Below are 17,049 nucleotides of genomic sequence, written 5' to 3'. Positions count from 1 at the left end.
ACATGAAGTTTTCCGAAGACTGAAAGAAGCCAGATTACAGCTGAACTTCGAGAAATGCACGTTTTGCCAGTCAGAACTCAGATACTTAGGACATGTGGTTGGAGCAGAAGGAATAAAAACTGACCCGGAGAAAACCAACGCTATAACCGGACTTACAGCACCGAGAAATGTGCGTCAACTCCGCCGGTTCCTAGGAATAACATCATGGTACCGCCGATTCATAGAGAACTATTCGACAATAGCAGGACCGCTAAACATGCTTCTGAAGAAGAAGATAAGATGGAAATGGACCGATAAGCAGGAAAACGCGTTTGAAGAGCTAAAATCAAAACTTACATCGGCCCCAGTATTAGCATGCCCCGATTTTTCGAAAACATTTTACCTGCAAACAGATGCGTCGAACTGTGGACTTGGAGTTGCACTAACACAGAAATACGACGGCCAGGATAAAGTAATTGCATATGCTAGTCGAACCCTCACACCAGCCGAGACAAAATATTCCACAACGGAAAAAGAATGTCTATCCATCGTGTACGGGATAAAGCAAATGAGGCCGTATATAGAAGGATACAATTTTAAGGTCATATCAGACCATCAGTCCCTCAAATGGCTGAAGAACCTTAAAAACCCGTCAGGTCGGTTAGCCAGGTGGAGTTTAGAACTGCAACAGTACGATTTCGAGGTAATATATAGAAAGGGAGTCCTCAACAAGGTAGCAGATGCTTTGTCACGACAACCACAAGAAAACCAGAGCGAAGAACCAGAGTCGGAATTATTAGCATCAGAACTGGAACCATGCAGTTGGTACGATAATTTATATAGGAATGTACTCCAGAACCCAGACGATTTCCCGGATTTACAAATATCAAACGGGAAATTATATAAACACGTTTGGAGCAGCCGTAATTTAGCCGACCCAGAGTTTAATAACCCATGGAAATTATGCGTACCAAGATATAAAAGGAAAGATATTTTGGAGGAAAATCATGACTCGACCACAGCAGGCCACTTAGGAATTGCAAAAACAATTTGCCGAATAGCGCAAAAGTACTATTGGCCTAAGATGTTTAAACAAATTGCAGACTACGTTAGAGCCTGTACGAAGTGCCTCCAATATAAACCGTCTCAAATGCAACCAGCCGGGAAAATGCAACCGTCCACTGTAGAAAAGCCTTGGCATACTGTCTCAGTTGATTTAATGGGACCATTCCCAAGATCTGCAAAAGGAAACATTTTCTTAATAGTCGTGCAAGACCGGTTTACCAAATGGGTAGTCGCCCAGCCAATAAGAGCAGCATCTACGAACTCAATCATCGACACTCTACGATCTAAAGTAGTCATGCAATTCGGTATCCCGAAGAAAATCATCTCGGACAACGGCGCGCAATTCACAAGCGGAAGTTTTAAGGCGTTCCTAAAATCCTATAACATAAATCACATTCTAACACCGCCGTACTCACCTCAATGCAATCCAGTAGAACGAATGAACAAAGTACTGAAAACGATGATAGCTACTTACGTGGAGGATAACCATAAAGACTGGGACAAATTCATACCAGAATTCTGCTACGCCATAAATTCGTCAAGACACGATTCAACAGGATTTTCACCAGCGCTTCTTAATTTCGGAAGGGAATTAGACACAACAGAGGCGACAAATGGACAAGATATACAGGGGTATGCAGAAAACTTAAACAAGTTAGAAGCGTTAAGAGAACTAGCGAAAGTGCACATGGAACACGCTTTCGAGGACCAGAAGAAACATTACGATCTAAGACGAAGAGACTGGCAGCCACATCCAGGAGATCGAGTCATGAAAAAGGAACACCATCTATCATCGGCTAGTGCAGCTTTCACCAGCAAACTAGCGCCGAAGTACTCAGGACCATACATAGTAACGTCAGTGATATCACCAGTAATAGTAAAACTGAAATTGGCCGATAATAGTAGCCGCAAGCAGATGACGGCGCATGTAAAAGATTTAAAACCGTGGGGAGGAAGATTGTAATAAAGATACCGAGAGGGATAGATGGCATCACGAGGCTGTAGACACCATCTACACAAAAAAAAAGGTATGTTACTTTTTTTTTTTCAAAGAGAAGGGGGTGTAACGATGCTTTAATCGTTTAACAGTTCGAACCGTGGGAGTGTCAATATTTGCGCATCCACTTCTACAACCTGACGGTGAAGTGGGATTCAAACGGCTATTTAAGGCGTGTGAATAGCGGAATTAGACAGTCTTGTAGCTAGCGCTCTAGGCTCCCTGACTCGCCGGTGTAGTGAACCAGCGAGACATTCTGGACAGAGATAGTTCCGTATTGAGGATCATACTCTGTCCCTAACCAAGCGGAACCCATCGGTATTGCGTATTGAGCATTACCGTGGATCTGCACAGAACCAACCGGGACAGAGATTTCCGTATTGAGGATCATACTCTGTCCTTAGCCAAGCGGAACCCGTCGGCATTGTGTATTGAACATTGCCGTGGGTCTGCACAGCTAAATATTTTGTTTGCGAGCATATTCGGAGCTTTCGCTGAATTGAAGCGAAAGCGAGTATATTAGTAGTACTAATTAGTTTCTTTTCTTTTATAGACGTTTGCCGGGGAACTCATTCATCGCGGGACCCAGACGGAAACGTAGAATTCATTTTATTTTTGTTTTATAAGTATACAACGTAGAATTCCTTTTTTTTAGTTTTTATTTATTGTATATATATACTTAATAGATTTATTTTTATTTCAAACCTGTGTTTTACTGAGTCTGTCGCCCCGAAAGAGCTACCCATCACAGGTTGTGGAGAACATTGTATGCTACGGTGTTAGGATGCACGCTCAATCTGTTTTGATATTGTTCAAAAATTCTTTTGCACTCTTCAGAGACTGTTAGTAACTGGAGATCTCTATGTAAGGCGTCATTCTGGATATACCAAGGGGTATTAGCGATTGTTCTTAGAGTTTTAAATTAAAATCTCTGTATTTTCGTAACATTAGATTTGCTTACTGATCCCCAGAGCTACGAACCATATGACCAAACGGGTTTTATTATAACTTTGTATATCAGCAGCTTGTTGTCGATCGGTAGGTGTGAATTTTTGTCCAGCATCCAGTAAAGTTTTCTGTATAAAATTCCTAGTTGTAGTCTTTTCGTCCATATATGTTGGCCCATGTTCATTTTTGTCCAGATGAATGCCTAGATATTTTACGTCATTCTTTTGGAGTCAAGAATATCCATAGAGGTTAACTTGTGGACATATACCTCTTCTTAGAGTAAATGTAATGTGTGTGGACTTTGAGGGATTTACTTTAGTTCTACTACTACTATCGGTTCACAGCGTTCTCCGATGCCTTCCGACTCCTAACCGCCATTCTTTTCTATTTAACCATAGGCCTGGAGGGATTTCTCTTTCCTCTAGTTCTTTTTCAATTCCCTCTCTCCAGCTTCTTCTTGGCCTTCCTCTTTTTCTTCTTCCTTGTAGTGTCCACGTCAAAATCTGTTTAGGAATCCTGTCATCTGGCATTCTCTGTACATGGCCGTACCATATTAACTGTTTTGTCTTTATGTCATCAACTATTGTATGCTTAACTCCCATCATTTCTCGTATTCTCTCATTTGGTATCCGATCTTTTCTTGATTTGCCTGCTGCTCTTCTGCAGAAGTCCATTTTTTGCTAATAACAGTTTCTCTGTTCTTTGTTTCATTGGCCAAACTTCACTGCCATATGTGATTACACTTTTAAGTATGGTGTTGTATATGAGTTGTTTGTTCGCTTTAGATATTGTTTGGTTTAATTCTCCAGAGTTTAAACCATTCATCAGTTTTGTTTAAATGTAGTGACAGTATCAAGCAATAACCTTGCAAATGTTGCAAGGTTATTGCTTGTTGTAAGTCAGCTGTATGTAACAGGTACAAGATCGGTCCGAGCACACTACCCTGAGGTACATCAGATTTGATAGGGTAGAGTTCTGTGTGGGCTTCACTATACCTTAGTAGATATTTTCTTTCTGTAAAGTATGATTTAAGCAGTTTGAAGTAACTGTAAGGCAGGTTTTTCGTTAACTTGTACAGAAGTCATGTGTGCCACACCTTATCAACAGCTTGAGAGACATGTAAAAAGGCTGCAGTACAGTATTTCTTGTTTACGAGACCAGTTCTTATTGTTGTGTATAATCTGCGAACTTGTTGTATTGTAGCGTGTTGGTTACGAAATCAAAAATAAATTAAAATAAAATAATTATTTGAGAAAAAAATTACAAACATGTGACGTGGCCTGGTGCTGCTGGCGAAAACATTTAAATATATCTAACCCTGGTGGACTCATGTTCAAAAGTTCTATGAATAAAATCAGGGATAATAATCTATCATTGTAAATCGTTTTCAAGCTTTTCACTCTTATGTAAATTTTGTTCTGAAGCCATTTTCTTGTGCCATTTTAATATTATTTTACGTCAAAACGATATTTTGAAGTTTTGATTTCCACTTCAGAAATAATTCTCAAAATACACATTAAACAAATTTGTTTTTAGACCAATTTCCGAAGTGAAAAAAAGTCAAAATAAACGTATGTTAAACTAAAATTGTGGTTAATTCCTGTAGTGCCTAAACGGCACTAGGGGTATGAAAGGAGACTACTTCATGTGTCTGCTTTATGAAATTGTCTTCTCCAAAGTCACTCAAATTTCTAAACAACCAAATTTTCGTAAAATCTAAAATCTTTTCCAATCAAATAAAACCCAAATTAAAATCATAATTGAGAATTGCGTGCTTTATTGATATAAATAACTACGTTTAAAACTTGGTTATTTATCAGTTTGTCAGTTTTTTAATGTAATTAAGAAGACGCTGCTTTATCTGTGGGTATATCTTGAATAGATGGGACTGGCAACTTTAACTGACTCAAAAATTAAATAAAGTGTCTGGTTCTTCTTGGAATTTCCAAATAATTTCTCATCGACCACCATAAATAGTTGCGGCGAGTGGATTTAGTGGATTAGTTGGTAAAGTTTTCGGTAAAATGAGTTAGAGCGTCAGCACCAGACATCGGTTAATTACTGGCTGGCGAGAATTTTATTACTTTTCTCTTCTAGCACGAGCGAGTGTCGGCATTTTGCTAATGATGTCTACGAGGGTTATAATTTTGCTCAAAATACGTAGTTTATATACATTTTTATTGTACTTTAACAATTAAAATTATTTTATATAGCCATACAATTGTAGTTATATTGAGAGGTTAAAACATTTTATCCAGTGTCAAATGACGATTTTACGACATTGGTCTTTCATGCTTTAAAATCGTCATATTAGACGGTTTCCAGACCGTTAGTTTGCAGCTCATTAAGCGAATATATATCTTTCAGATACAGAAATAAACAGATATATGGGTGGAATGTAGGTACCTAAAGCATGGAAGATTATAGAAAACCTCAGAAAAAATTACAAAGGAATAGGGAGATTAAATCTCATGTATGTCACAGTGGGAAGAATATTATAAATCTCTACTGACCGAAACAAGACCATATTGCGATATAAATTACAGAGACTTTAGAATAAATCAAAAAGACGAAGACAAATTACAACCAATCAGTGTGGACAAGATAAGACAAACCTTAAGGGAAATGAAAAACGTGAAAGCCACAGGACCTGGAACCATCCCCATTGAATTAATAAAACTCGGACGGTTAATACTCATGCAAAAAGTGCCGTTAAAATAAAGAATAAAATTTCAGACGCATTTGCTGTCACAAACAGATTGACACAAGGATGTTCTTTATCTCCAACTCTATTCAAAATCTATATTCAGCAAGCGTTAAATAATTGGAGGAGAAAATACTGGAATGGGAATAGAACCGAGGAACAAGTACGTAACAAATCTTTTCTTCGCAGACGATCGATATGATTCGAAAGTTAACCGAAAATACGAAAATTGGGAACTCACTATCAACATTAACAAAAAGGAATATCTTAGAATTAAGGACAAAGAAAGAGACCTACACCTCTCGATTGGAGAAATTAAAAAATGCGAAGAATTTAAATACCTAGGGACAGTAATAGCGAAGGAAGAAATCTAGTACAACTACAAAACTCACTACTTTAGTCTTCTAAAATAAGTTTACGAACAAAAATGACAATCTAGTTGCTTGTAGAACCAATTGACAAGTTGCTTGTAGAACCAATTTTGAAGTACTGTTCTTAATGTTGACAAATGACAATAAAAGGGAAAAAAATTGGAAGTGGTGGAAATGGGCTATCTAAGAAAAGCGTGTCGGATATCCAGACTGGATCACATCCCAAATGAAGAAATAAGAAGAATAACCGGAAGAATTTACAATACGGTAGGTACAATATAATCCAAACAGATTTTATGGTATGGGTATGTATGCGAATGAAAAATGAACGATGATTAACATAGCTCTTAAACTATATTCCAAATAATAAAAGAAGAAGATTAAGACCAGCATTGGAATGGAGAGAAGGAATCAGAGAAACAATAAGAGATAGAGCCATAACTGAAAAGGAATGACCGCTCGAAAAAGGCGGAGATCGACATGCGGGATGTGAGATTGCTAGATGCGGGATTCCGGGAAGCGATATGCGAAAGAGTCTGGAAATGTTCCGGGTAGAAGATCAAAAGGACGATCACCAACTAGATGGTCTGACCAAATTAAGAATTCAGCTGCTGGAAACTCATTCTTTGAAGTTCTCAGAGCAGCTAAAGATAGAGACCAATGGAGAAAAATTGTTAGAAATATTGGAAGAAATCACGATCCTTAGTAATGGGGAAACAAGAGAGAGATACTGGTGCATAATATTCTGCCACTGAATAAAAAAAGGGGGTGTAATGTTAGTTCGCCTCCTGATTGTGCGCCATTAGTAACACTAAATCAGTTATCAATTTTGGATGCCAGACTAGACGCTAATCTCTCAGTACGATAAAAAAAGTTTCCCATAAGAGGGTATGAATATATGTAGGTACACCGTAGCTATGTCCACTAGGGAATCCTGTTATGTTTTGAACAAATTCTTCCATGCTTTCCATAGTCTTATTAGCACATGTTCGTCCAATATACATTTTTCGATGTGCTTGACCGGGTATATTTTCTTAGTGGGTGTTATGATGTATTGCGATACATTTATTTTTTAATATTGCAAACAATGCTTTGTAGTGTTCTAAAGGTGGCTTTGGGTCAAATTTTTTTGTAACTAATTCTCTGCTCTTAAAGTTATAAGCTCCTTCATTGCCAAATCTGAATAAACTGACTTTCACACCTACCAGTCCGACACTATAATGTTTTATTGATCCATGGAGTTCTTCTCATCAACACTACTAGCCTAAATTTGAGTTTTTGAAAACTTTTATAGCTATCTCACTGCATTCATTTTATATTGTAACGAAATAGCCCATCTCCAATGCGTGGTACGTGTCACAATTGGTCGAAGGATAAATCTAGAATACTCAAGAGTTGGTATTTCAATAGCGCCCGTCTTCGATGCGCTTTCGAGGAGAATAATAGAGGTGGACTATTTCAGAATATTCTAGTACATAATAACTTGTATATATAAGTAACTCCGATATTAGCTAAGTTAGTTGATAGGATATTATCGTACTCTAAACTTATAAATAAATATATCTACATAAATTAGAACCGCTCGTTTTATTTAATAACGGTACAATATTTATATAGGTATAATCTGCTAGTCAAGTAGTAATGTTTTCGTTTACACCACTACTGTGGATTCCTATACGTAAGTCACCTTCCTCCCTTTCTTTTTCCTCTGCTCCATCCCTCTTGTAGCCTTCGTTTTATAATTATAAAGAACTTATTTGAGATGGCCACGTTATATTTTTGACAGAATTGAATTAGACGGTCTCCCCTGTGATTGCAATTACCCAATCCATTGTTTCTTACACAGTTTACTACTTTGCCTTGACCCACGTTTGTATTTAAATCTCTCATCACAATTGTAGCATCGTTATGCTCTGTTTGTTTTATTATGCCCTTGAGTTATTTATAGAAGTAATATTATATTATTATATAAGTATTCTACTACCCTGTTTATAAGCTTATTCTAATTTTTATTTAGGATTTTACTCTATTATGTTAAAATTTTTATTTTTCTGATACCGAGATTCTAGTTATGAGACCTCTAAACAGCTCAGATCAAAGTGAGTGCACTGGTTCCCAGGTCATCGAATCAAATTAAATTTGGTTGGGAAAATAACAAGTAATTGCAGCATCCAATGCCAAAAATACCAAGTAATAAAGCAGTTTCTCATTTACTTATATCTTTACATAAACATTTACATATCTTTACATAAACAATGTAATAGTTATTTAACCAACAAGTGTATTAATAAGGGCGATTAACAATTGAAATATATTAACGCGCGAGCGAAACGAGTGCGTTAATGTTCGAGATTGTTAATCACCATTTTAATTCACGAGTTCGTTACAAAACTTTTTCGTCGATCGAACTTTTTAGAAATAAAAATATCTTAGTTTAAATTTTTATTTACTTAACGATAAATAATGACATACAATGACAGACAGTACTTACAGCGGCTATGTAATTTTAAATAACTTTTTAGTGGGAATATAAATAGGTACCTATATGTTTGGTTGCCTACACCACAGGTCACTGCCAATCACAGAGCGTTAAATGTGGTTAAATTATTATACAAGCAATGTATGTTGTGTTGCCTATAATAAAATCGTTCATTAATAGAAAATCATTCATTAATAGGGGTCATTAATCAATGATTTTGAGGGTGTTAATAGTTATTTAACCAACAAGTGTATTAATAAGGGTAATTAACAATTGAGATATATTAACGCGCGAGCGAAGCAAGTGCGTTAATGTTCGAGATTGTTAATCGCCATTTTAATTCATGAGTTAGTTACAAAACTTTTCCGTGGACCGTACTTTTCAGAAATAAAGATATCTTAGTTTAAATATTTATTTACTTAACGATAAACAACAATTTTTTCAGCTTTCATTGACTTTATTCAAAGTTTCCTTAGTGGTAGTTTTATTATAGTAAACATTAATATTCGAAATGGTACAATTACTGAAATTAAAGGAAGATATTGATAAACAATTATCTGCTGTATAGCATTTTGACAAATTTATATTTAAGTCTTCTTGGACCTCTGTAAATTCTGTGATAGAAGAAGTTAAATTCTGGTGGAGTTAAATTAAACTCTTCGTCAATATCCATTCTTTGATTTTTTAAATACACAGAATTTTAAACAATAAAGTAAATAATGACATACAATGACAGATAGTACTAACATCGGCTACTTCATTTTAAATTAATTTTTTAGTGGGTTTATAAATAGGTATATGTTTGGTTGCCTACACCACAGGTCACTGCCAATCTCAGAGCGTTTAATTAATTTATGCAAGCAATGTATGTTGTGTTGCCTATAATAAAATCGTTCATTAATAGAAAATCATTCATTAATAGGGGTCATTAATCAATGATTTTGAGGGTGTTAAAATTGATCATAAATGGACGGTCAACGGAAAAATTAATCATAAATGGATGGTCGACGGAAAAGATATTAAATAAATATTTAATATAACCGTCCCTATCGAATTTAAAGTGAACATGACTCGGATTTTTTCATTCGTTCCAATTAAAATACTTTTTTTCTTTTAGCCGGCTTCCTTGTTCCTTGTAGCAACAGTGTACCTAAAGCAAAACAAAATCACGCGTTCGAATTCTTCTCAAAAAAATCCAATAACTGCCCGTTTACAGACTGACGTTGCCTTTAATTGTTTTTGTTTTGTGTTTTCAGACGACACGGATGTTACCCAAGAGCCGGACTTCGACGTCGGGGAGCTAAGTTCCACCGGGAAGCAATTAGAAGTTTCTCTAGGAGGGGCGGTCCACCTAGAATGTCCTCCAGGTAACTGTAGAACTTTACTTATTTAGAGTTAATATCTCAAACAAACAAGTAACCGAGGATCGGTATTGGAGTAGTGGTTCTTCTTTGAGCTTTGTACCTTCGATTGAATTTGGCAGATACAGAAAAATTTAATCATCTTTAGCAGAGGTATGATTTTATAATACAGTCAGTCCCGTGCTTGATCCCGTGATCAAATGGGAATAATTGAAACAAGTTACAAAAAACAAAATTTGTTTAATTTATTTATGTTTGTATTTTGAAAACAATTTCCAAAGTGGAGATTGAAACGTCAATAAACTTATTTTAACCTTGAAGTGTGGCTTATTCCCCTAAAAATAGTAAGTACATTGAAACAAGATTAGTACCTTACTGCATGTTTTTTTTTACTTTTTATAAAGAAAAATCTATGATTACAAACTTAACTTCAAGATTACGGTAAAAATATACAAAAAAATCCTACTATAATTGATATATGCAAGTTTAGAAGCCAAAAGCCTTTACAAAATCGATAAAACTAACATTAATATTATTATTCCATTAATTTGTTTTTTTCTTGCAACCAGCTTCTTCATTTAGATTGAATTGTTATGTAGTCTATTTGGTTCTTGTACCTGCCTCCTGATGATTTCCATGTTTCCTTATATATTTGCCTATGTTTAAAGATGTTTTCACCTATATTATTTTAACAAGTTTATTTTGTTCTCAAAATTTTATTAGCCGATATTTCTTGTCGTTCCTCTCCCCTATTCTCCTTTTCCATTACTTGTTTATGTCCTATATTATCATTGAATATAGTGAATTGAAAGTCTCGAATGATTATTTTCATATCTATTTTATATTTATTGGTAATCTTATTATAAATATGTTGCTAGCAGTTGCTTATAAAATCCTTCATTCTCCTCTTCTTCGTCGTTTTTATTTGTAGGAGCATATACATTTATTACTACAATATTATTGTATCTAGCCTTCAGTCTCGCCCAAATCATTTTTTCCGATACTGGCTCCCATTCTAGAGCCTTTCTTTCCTTTTGGGCTAGCAGTATTTTCACTCCCTTTTCTTGTTTATTATGTACGTTTGTGTTCCCAAAATATGTCATTAGTTGTTAGTCTTCTACTCGGGTTGATCCACTACCATTTCATCGTATTTTACGTAGTACAACAATATCTAACTTATACTTATTAATCTCTTGGAATACTTGCTCCAATTTGACAGTTTCGTAAAGAGTTCTTACATTCTATGCTCCTATGAATATGGACTACTGAACTGATAGTAGTTTTTAATGTTGTATTTATTAAACTTAATTTTTACTTATGTCTTTTTTCATATATGGAAGAGTGTAGACAAAACTTGTAGTAGTAAATATACTGTACTCAATTCTTAAACAAATAGATAACAATTTGTTTTAGCTTTTAATCAAATTTTGTATACAGCATCTAGAAAAATGCTTTTAACTACAAGTAGGGGAGAGTTGTCCAAAACGGGGACGTCGGATCAAACGGGGTCAGGCCACCTCTGTCAAGTGACGCTAAAAAGAGCGGCTAAAGTTGGTATTACTAGCAGCAGGAGTTTATATTGCCATTACAAGTTGGTAGTCGAACAGTTAGTGACCTCTGCTTGGTTCAGAGAGTAAAAAAAAAAGAAAGTTTTTCTAAATTTATTTAACTATTTTCTTGTGTTTTGTGGGTTCTGTAGGCGGTTAATACAGGCAGGAGTAAACTCGGTAAAAACTTCTTTGAATATGTTAGATTTTAAGCTTTTAATTTCATATTTATGTTGGTTGTCAGCTAGTGAATCGTCTAGAAAAATGCTTGGATGTTATACAAGTGTTTTTTCCAAGGAACAGGAAGAAGAATTAGCCCAACACATTGTCAATATGGAAGAGAGGCTTTTTGGCCTTACACTAATGGATCTACGCCATTTAGCGTTTGAATTAGCTGTCAATGGAATTGATCACACCTTCAACAGGGACAAAAAAGCTGCAGGCAAAGATTGGCTGTATGCATTTCTAAAAAGGAATCTAAGACTTTCGCTGCGCTCTCCGGAGCAAACTTCCTTGGCACGAGCTAAGGGATTCAATCGAGATGCAGTTAATAAATTTATTTTTCGACCTGTTAGAAGATATATTAAAGAAATATAACATTTCCCCTAAGGATATCTATAATGTTGACGAAACAGGAATCACGACGGCTCCTAATACGGCATCAAAAATTGTAGAAGTAGGTGCTTTAGCTTTATCTGAAAGAGGAACACTAGTGACAGCCGAGACTTGTATGAGTGCTGCTGGAAACTACATGCCCACAATGTTTATATTTTCACGAAAAAGGGAAAATCCTGCATTAATGGACGATGCTCCAGCAGGATCCTTTGCTTTTTTCCATGAAACAGTGTGGATTACAACAGAAAGCTTTTTAGTTTGGCTCAAGCAATTTGTTAAGTTTTCAAACCCAAAACCAGACAAGCCAGTCGTACTTCTGTTAGATGGACACAGAGCGCACTCAAAAAGCATCGAATTGATTAATATTGCGAAAGAAAATAATGTTATTATACTCTGCTTTCCTCATCTGCCACTGGACGTTTCTTTTATGGCTCCCCTTAATACCTACTATGAACAAAAACTCAGAAAGTGGTTGATCAACCATCCCGAACGAGCGGTTACAATTGCACAAGTCGCAAAACTTTACGGTACTGCTTTTCAAAGAGCAGCCTTAGTTCAAACAGCAGTTACGGGCTTTGAGAAAACTGTTATATATCCTTTTAACCGTGACGTGTTTCCTGATAGCCTATTTGCACCAGCTGAAACAACGGAGAGTCCCTTAGATCAAAATCACCAACCTAACCTTGCTTCGATATTAAACAACTGTCCTACTCTTCAAAAGTCAGTGTTCATAATGAGACCTCTTCGTACCTCAAATCAGTTACCGTGGGCAAAAATACCTATTCGTGTCTCGAATCTGCTACTTTGGATAAAGATGCCTCTTCTTGCCTTCTGCCAAATTCTGTGTCAAATACTTCCAATGCTGAAACATTGGTATCCCTAACCCAACCTGATTGGTCCAAATTTGGATCATCCATGGAGCAGCCTTCCACTTTTTTTGCTATAATAACCTACCCAAGAACAAGAAAGAATCAAAAATACAACACATAACAGAAGACGCGGCAAAACAAAGAGGAGAAAAAAATGAAAAAAGGACCTAAAAGAAACTGTTTAAAACATCTAAAATGCTGAATAAAACAAAACTGAAGAAATTTGGCAACAGTAGCGATAAAGAAAACCTTCGAAAAACTGATGTTGGGCCCACATTAAAGAAAATGAAGTTCGAAAACCAGAACGAGTCTTCCTCATCTGAAGAAGGGGACAGTGATGAGGCTTGTATATTTTGCAGTGAGATTTTCTCTGCTTCTAATGACAAAGAAGGGTGGATTCAGTGCTCAGGATGCTCTGCTTGGGCCCACGGGGCATGTACAAACGCAGATGAAGAAGATGACTATTTCCTGTGCGATTTCTGTAGACGTAACACTTAAAAACTCACAAAAAATTATTTTAAAATTGTTTTGTGTTTATGTTTTATCCTATCATAAGTGTAATACGTATTTGTCATAAACTTAAAATGTGTGCTATTGTAATTAAAATGTTAAAAAAGATAAAAAAAAAATAAAAATAAAAAAATCCATTGTTTTTAATGAGGTCCGCATTTTACCCGAATGGTGGTCTAGAACGGGGACATTTACATTTTTTCATAGTTTTAGATTTTGACCAAGTAATAAATAAAATAAGTCTGCCAAAACTTATTTAGTGTTAAAGTAATAATCACTAACTCTATTGCACTTTATACAATGTTAATTACAGTATTCACTAATTGTAAATTTTGCAAAAGTATTGCAGTTTTTATGTAACTTTTCTTAGTAAATAAGCTCACATTAAATTAAACAAAGCCTGTATCATTTAAAATGCTTATTCGTTTCAATTATCTTTTTATTAGAATTTAAATGCGCTTACAGATGGTCTTAAATATATCTTTTATATGTCTCTAACATTGTAATGTAGGATTAAATTACATAACATTACAAGTTTGATGATAGGTAAATCTCTATGACATTCTGAAATTCTATTAATAATTTATTAATTTTAATGAATATTCTGGACGCAGTGCAGGTCGAAACATTAATTTAACTTCCTCCAAGTTATACACTTTAATGTGTAAAGTTTCCAGGTTAAGTTTCTGTTCTTGATTGATTATCTCTTAGATGGACGATGACAAAGAGTCCTTATGCTCTGTGTGATCTCGTTTTCTATTAAACTTACCTAGAAAGCTTTCAAAACATTTTCAATTAATTTCAAAGTTCTGCTCGGACAACAAATTTAAGTTATAGTTATCTAAGGTTTGCTAAAATAATAACTAACAACAAATTTAAGAAGCTAACCGTCTTCTAAGTCCAGTAAAAGCCAATAGTATTTACTATCGACGTATAGTCCGTCTAGAAAGTATCCGGAAAAAAGAAAGCAGAATTATAATTTTACGGTATTTATTGCTATCACTTGAAATATAAAATTTCAACAAATAATTCATTTCATTAACTTATACAACCTCCATTTTAATCTAAACACTTAACTAAACGTCCAGGTACACCCGAAACTAGGTCAAGGCCATAATTTTTGATAATGGTGTTCCAGGCCTCTAAAACTGACCGAATCAAACCTATTTTATCTCGTGGCGCTGCTCGTTCCACATCAATCTTCAGTAGTCCCCATATGTTTTCAATGGGGCTAAGGTCTAGAGATGCTGCTGGCCACGGAATTGTTGCCAATTCGTGTTCTTGCATCCAAGCTTAAGTATAAGCAGAAGTATGGCATCTTGCATTATCTTGCTGAAAACGCCACCCCTCTGGATATAAAACATGAGTCGTTTCAAGAAGCAAACCATTTAGGATGTCACAATTTTTCGCACTATCAACAGTACCATTAACTATACAGAGAGGTGTACCACCACGCTAAGATATTGCTCCCCAAAACATTATTTTAGTGGGAAATTTGGAAATTTGAACGGTAAAATTTTCTCTTGATAGGACATATAGATGATTTGCACCAAGCTGGAAACAACGTTCATCAGATATAAAGACATTATTAAAATTATCTTCTCGAAAACGTTGGGAAACAGGAACATATCCAGTAATATTACTACAGAAAAATATGTGGAGAATGCTATGACATTGCATTTTTTAAATATCACACAAAAGTTAAAAATACCACTTAATGTTTTAAAAAATTTCCAAATGCTGTTTATCCCTTTGTTGCCCAAGTAGAAAAATAACCACTTTGTTTAAATTGTTATTCTTGATCTTCTTAAAGTGCCGTCTTATTTGGAAGACGGTACCTTTCCTCACCACCAACATCTAAGCATGACTGCATAACTGAATAATGGAAAGAGTATTTTAGGGACCTTCTAAACATCATACAGGAAGAACAGCACAAAGAAGAGATATATATCACAGCGGACATGCCCGTCAAAAATCCCTCTATTGAAGAAACCCAAAAGGCCTTAAATAAGCTGAAAGATCACAAAGCGCCGGGTACGGACGATATACCAGCAGAACTTCTGAAATATGGGGGAGACGCACTACATCGCCAAATCCACCAGCTAATAATGCACATATGGTTAGAAGAAAGGATACCAGCACGATGGAAGGAAAACATAATAGTGCCCATCCACAAAAAATGGGACAAAACAAAATGCGCGAATTATAGAGGAATTTCACTCCTTAACACGGCATATAAAACCCTCTCAAACATAGTTCTTAGTAGACTAATCCCTTATGCTGAAAATGTCCTAGGCGAATATCAAGCCGACTTTAGGGCAAACAGATCAACTATTCACGCTGAGACAGCTTCTAGAAAAGGGTTTGGAGTATAACAGACCCATACACAATCTTTTCATAGACTTTCGACAGGCATATAATAGCGTAGAAGAAGAACTTAAATCAAAGAGCAGTTAATCATCTTCGGAATATGAAGAATTGTCTTTGTTAACGACAACTTTATTTTTTGTTAATTTTAAAGATTTATTGAAGAATAAAAAGATTTATAGAGAACTTTTCATTTTCCTTTTAAAAGTGGCAGTTTTTAAATTGTTGTTTTATAAAACAATGCTAGAGTGGTCCCAATCGAGTTTTAAGTGCACAATTTTAGAGGATAGGTAGGGTTCATTGTCTGTGTTCCGTTTCCTATTATTAAACGGACTTGTCGATTTTTTGCTCATTTTCTGTTAAAACACTCACCTGTTTTCAGCTCATAAAAAATAAGCGTTTTAAAGAACTACAGGTCCCTATCAACCAGGCCCATTCATAGGATACAGAAATACTCACAATAGTCAGTATTTTCTTCTTCTTCTCAATCAGTGCATGTATTGCGTCTGCTGCTTTGTGTGTATGACACTTGAGTAAACATTTATGGTGAATTCTAACTACTGAGGTGTTATGGATGTTATTTATGTAATGTTATATGCAAAATTTTGATTTTGACCAGAGCAGTGTCTAATCGTTGTCAGTCCAATTTAAAAATGCAGTTATCGAATCAAGTCGCAGAGAACTCATAACAACCAGATGCAAGAAAGAAGATTAGATGACAGAAGAAATCTTGGAAATGATGGAGGACAGAAGAAGACAAAAGAATATCAACATAACTCAGTATCAACAGCTGCCTAATCAAATAAGAAAAAAAATAAGAAAAGCTAAAGAGACTTATTTCGCTGAAAAATGCCAAGAAATAGAAGACTTACAAAACAAACATGATAACTCATCTCCATAAAAAAGTTAAAGACTTAGCTGGAGTAGCAAAACAAAAACCTCAAGCATACTAATGAACAAACAAGGAAACATTTTAGTAGAGACAGAACAAAAATTAGAAAGATGGAAAGAATATATAGAGGAATTATTCCATGACCAGAGACAGGAAAATATATATGAAGATAATCAGAGTAAAGACGAGGGACCCGAAATAACAAAGTCAGAAGTTATGCATGCAGTAAAGTCCATGAAAAATAATAAGGCTGCTGGTCCAGATAAAAAACCAAGTGAATTGCTAAAACTGGTCAATGAAAAAAACATAGATATTTTAGTCCAACTACTGAACACAATCTATTCT

General features: G+C 35.4%; 1 protein-coding gene across 1 annotated transcript in view; it reads left to right on the top strand.

Moving 5' to 3' along the window:
• Positions 1–17,049, top strand: part of tei (irregular chiasm C-roughest protein teiresias) — a 578,605-nt gene that overhangs the window by 222,874 nt on the left and 338,682 nt on the right. Inside the window, exon 5 of the mRNA XM_072525284.1 lies at positions 9,800–9,910. Coding sequence (XP_072381385.1) covers positions 9,800–9,910 — 111 coding nt within the window. The remainder of the gene's footprint in view (positions 1–9,799; positions 9,911–17,049) is intronic.

This window comes from Diabrotica undecimpunctata, chromosome 1 (assembly GCF_040954645.1).
Source record: "Diabrotica undecimpunctata isolate CICGRU chromosome 1, icDiaUnde3, whole genome shotgun sequence".
NCBI classification, from domain to species: domain Eukaryota; kingdom Metazoa; phylum Arthropoda; class Insecta; order Coleoptera; family Chrysomelidae; genus Diabrotica; species Diabrotica undecimpunctata.
This window is presented reverse-complemented; position numbering and strand designations above follow the sequence as displayed.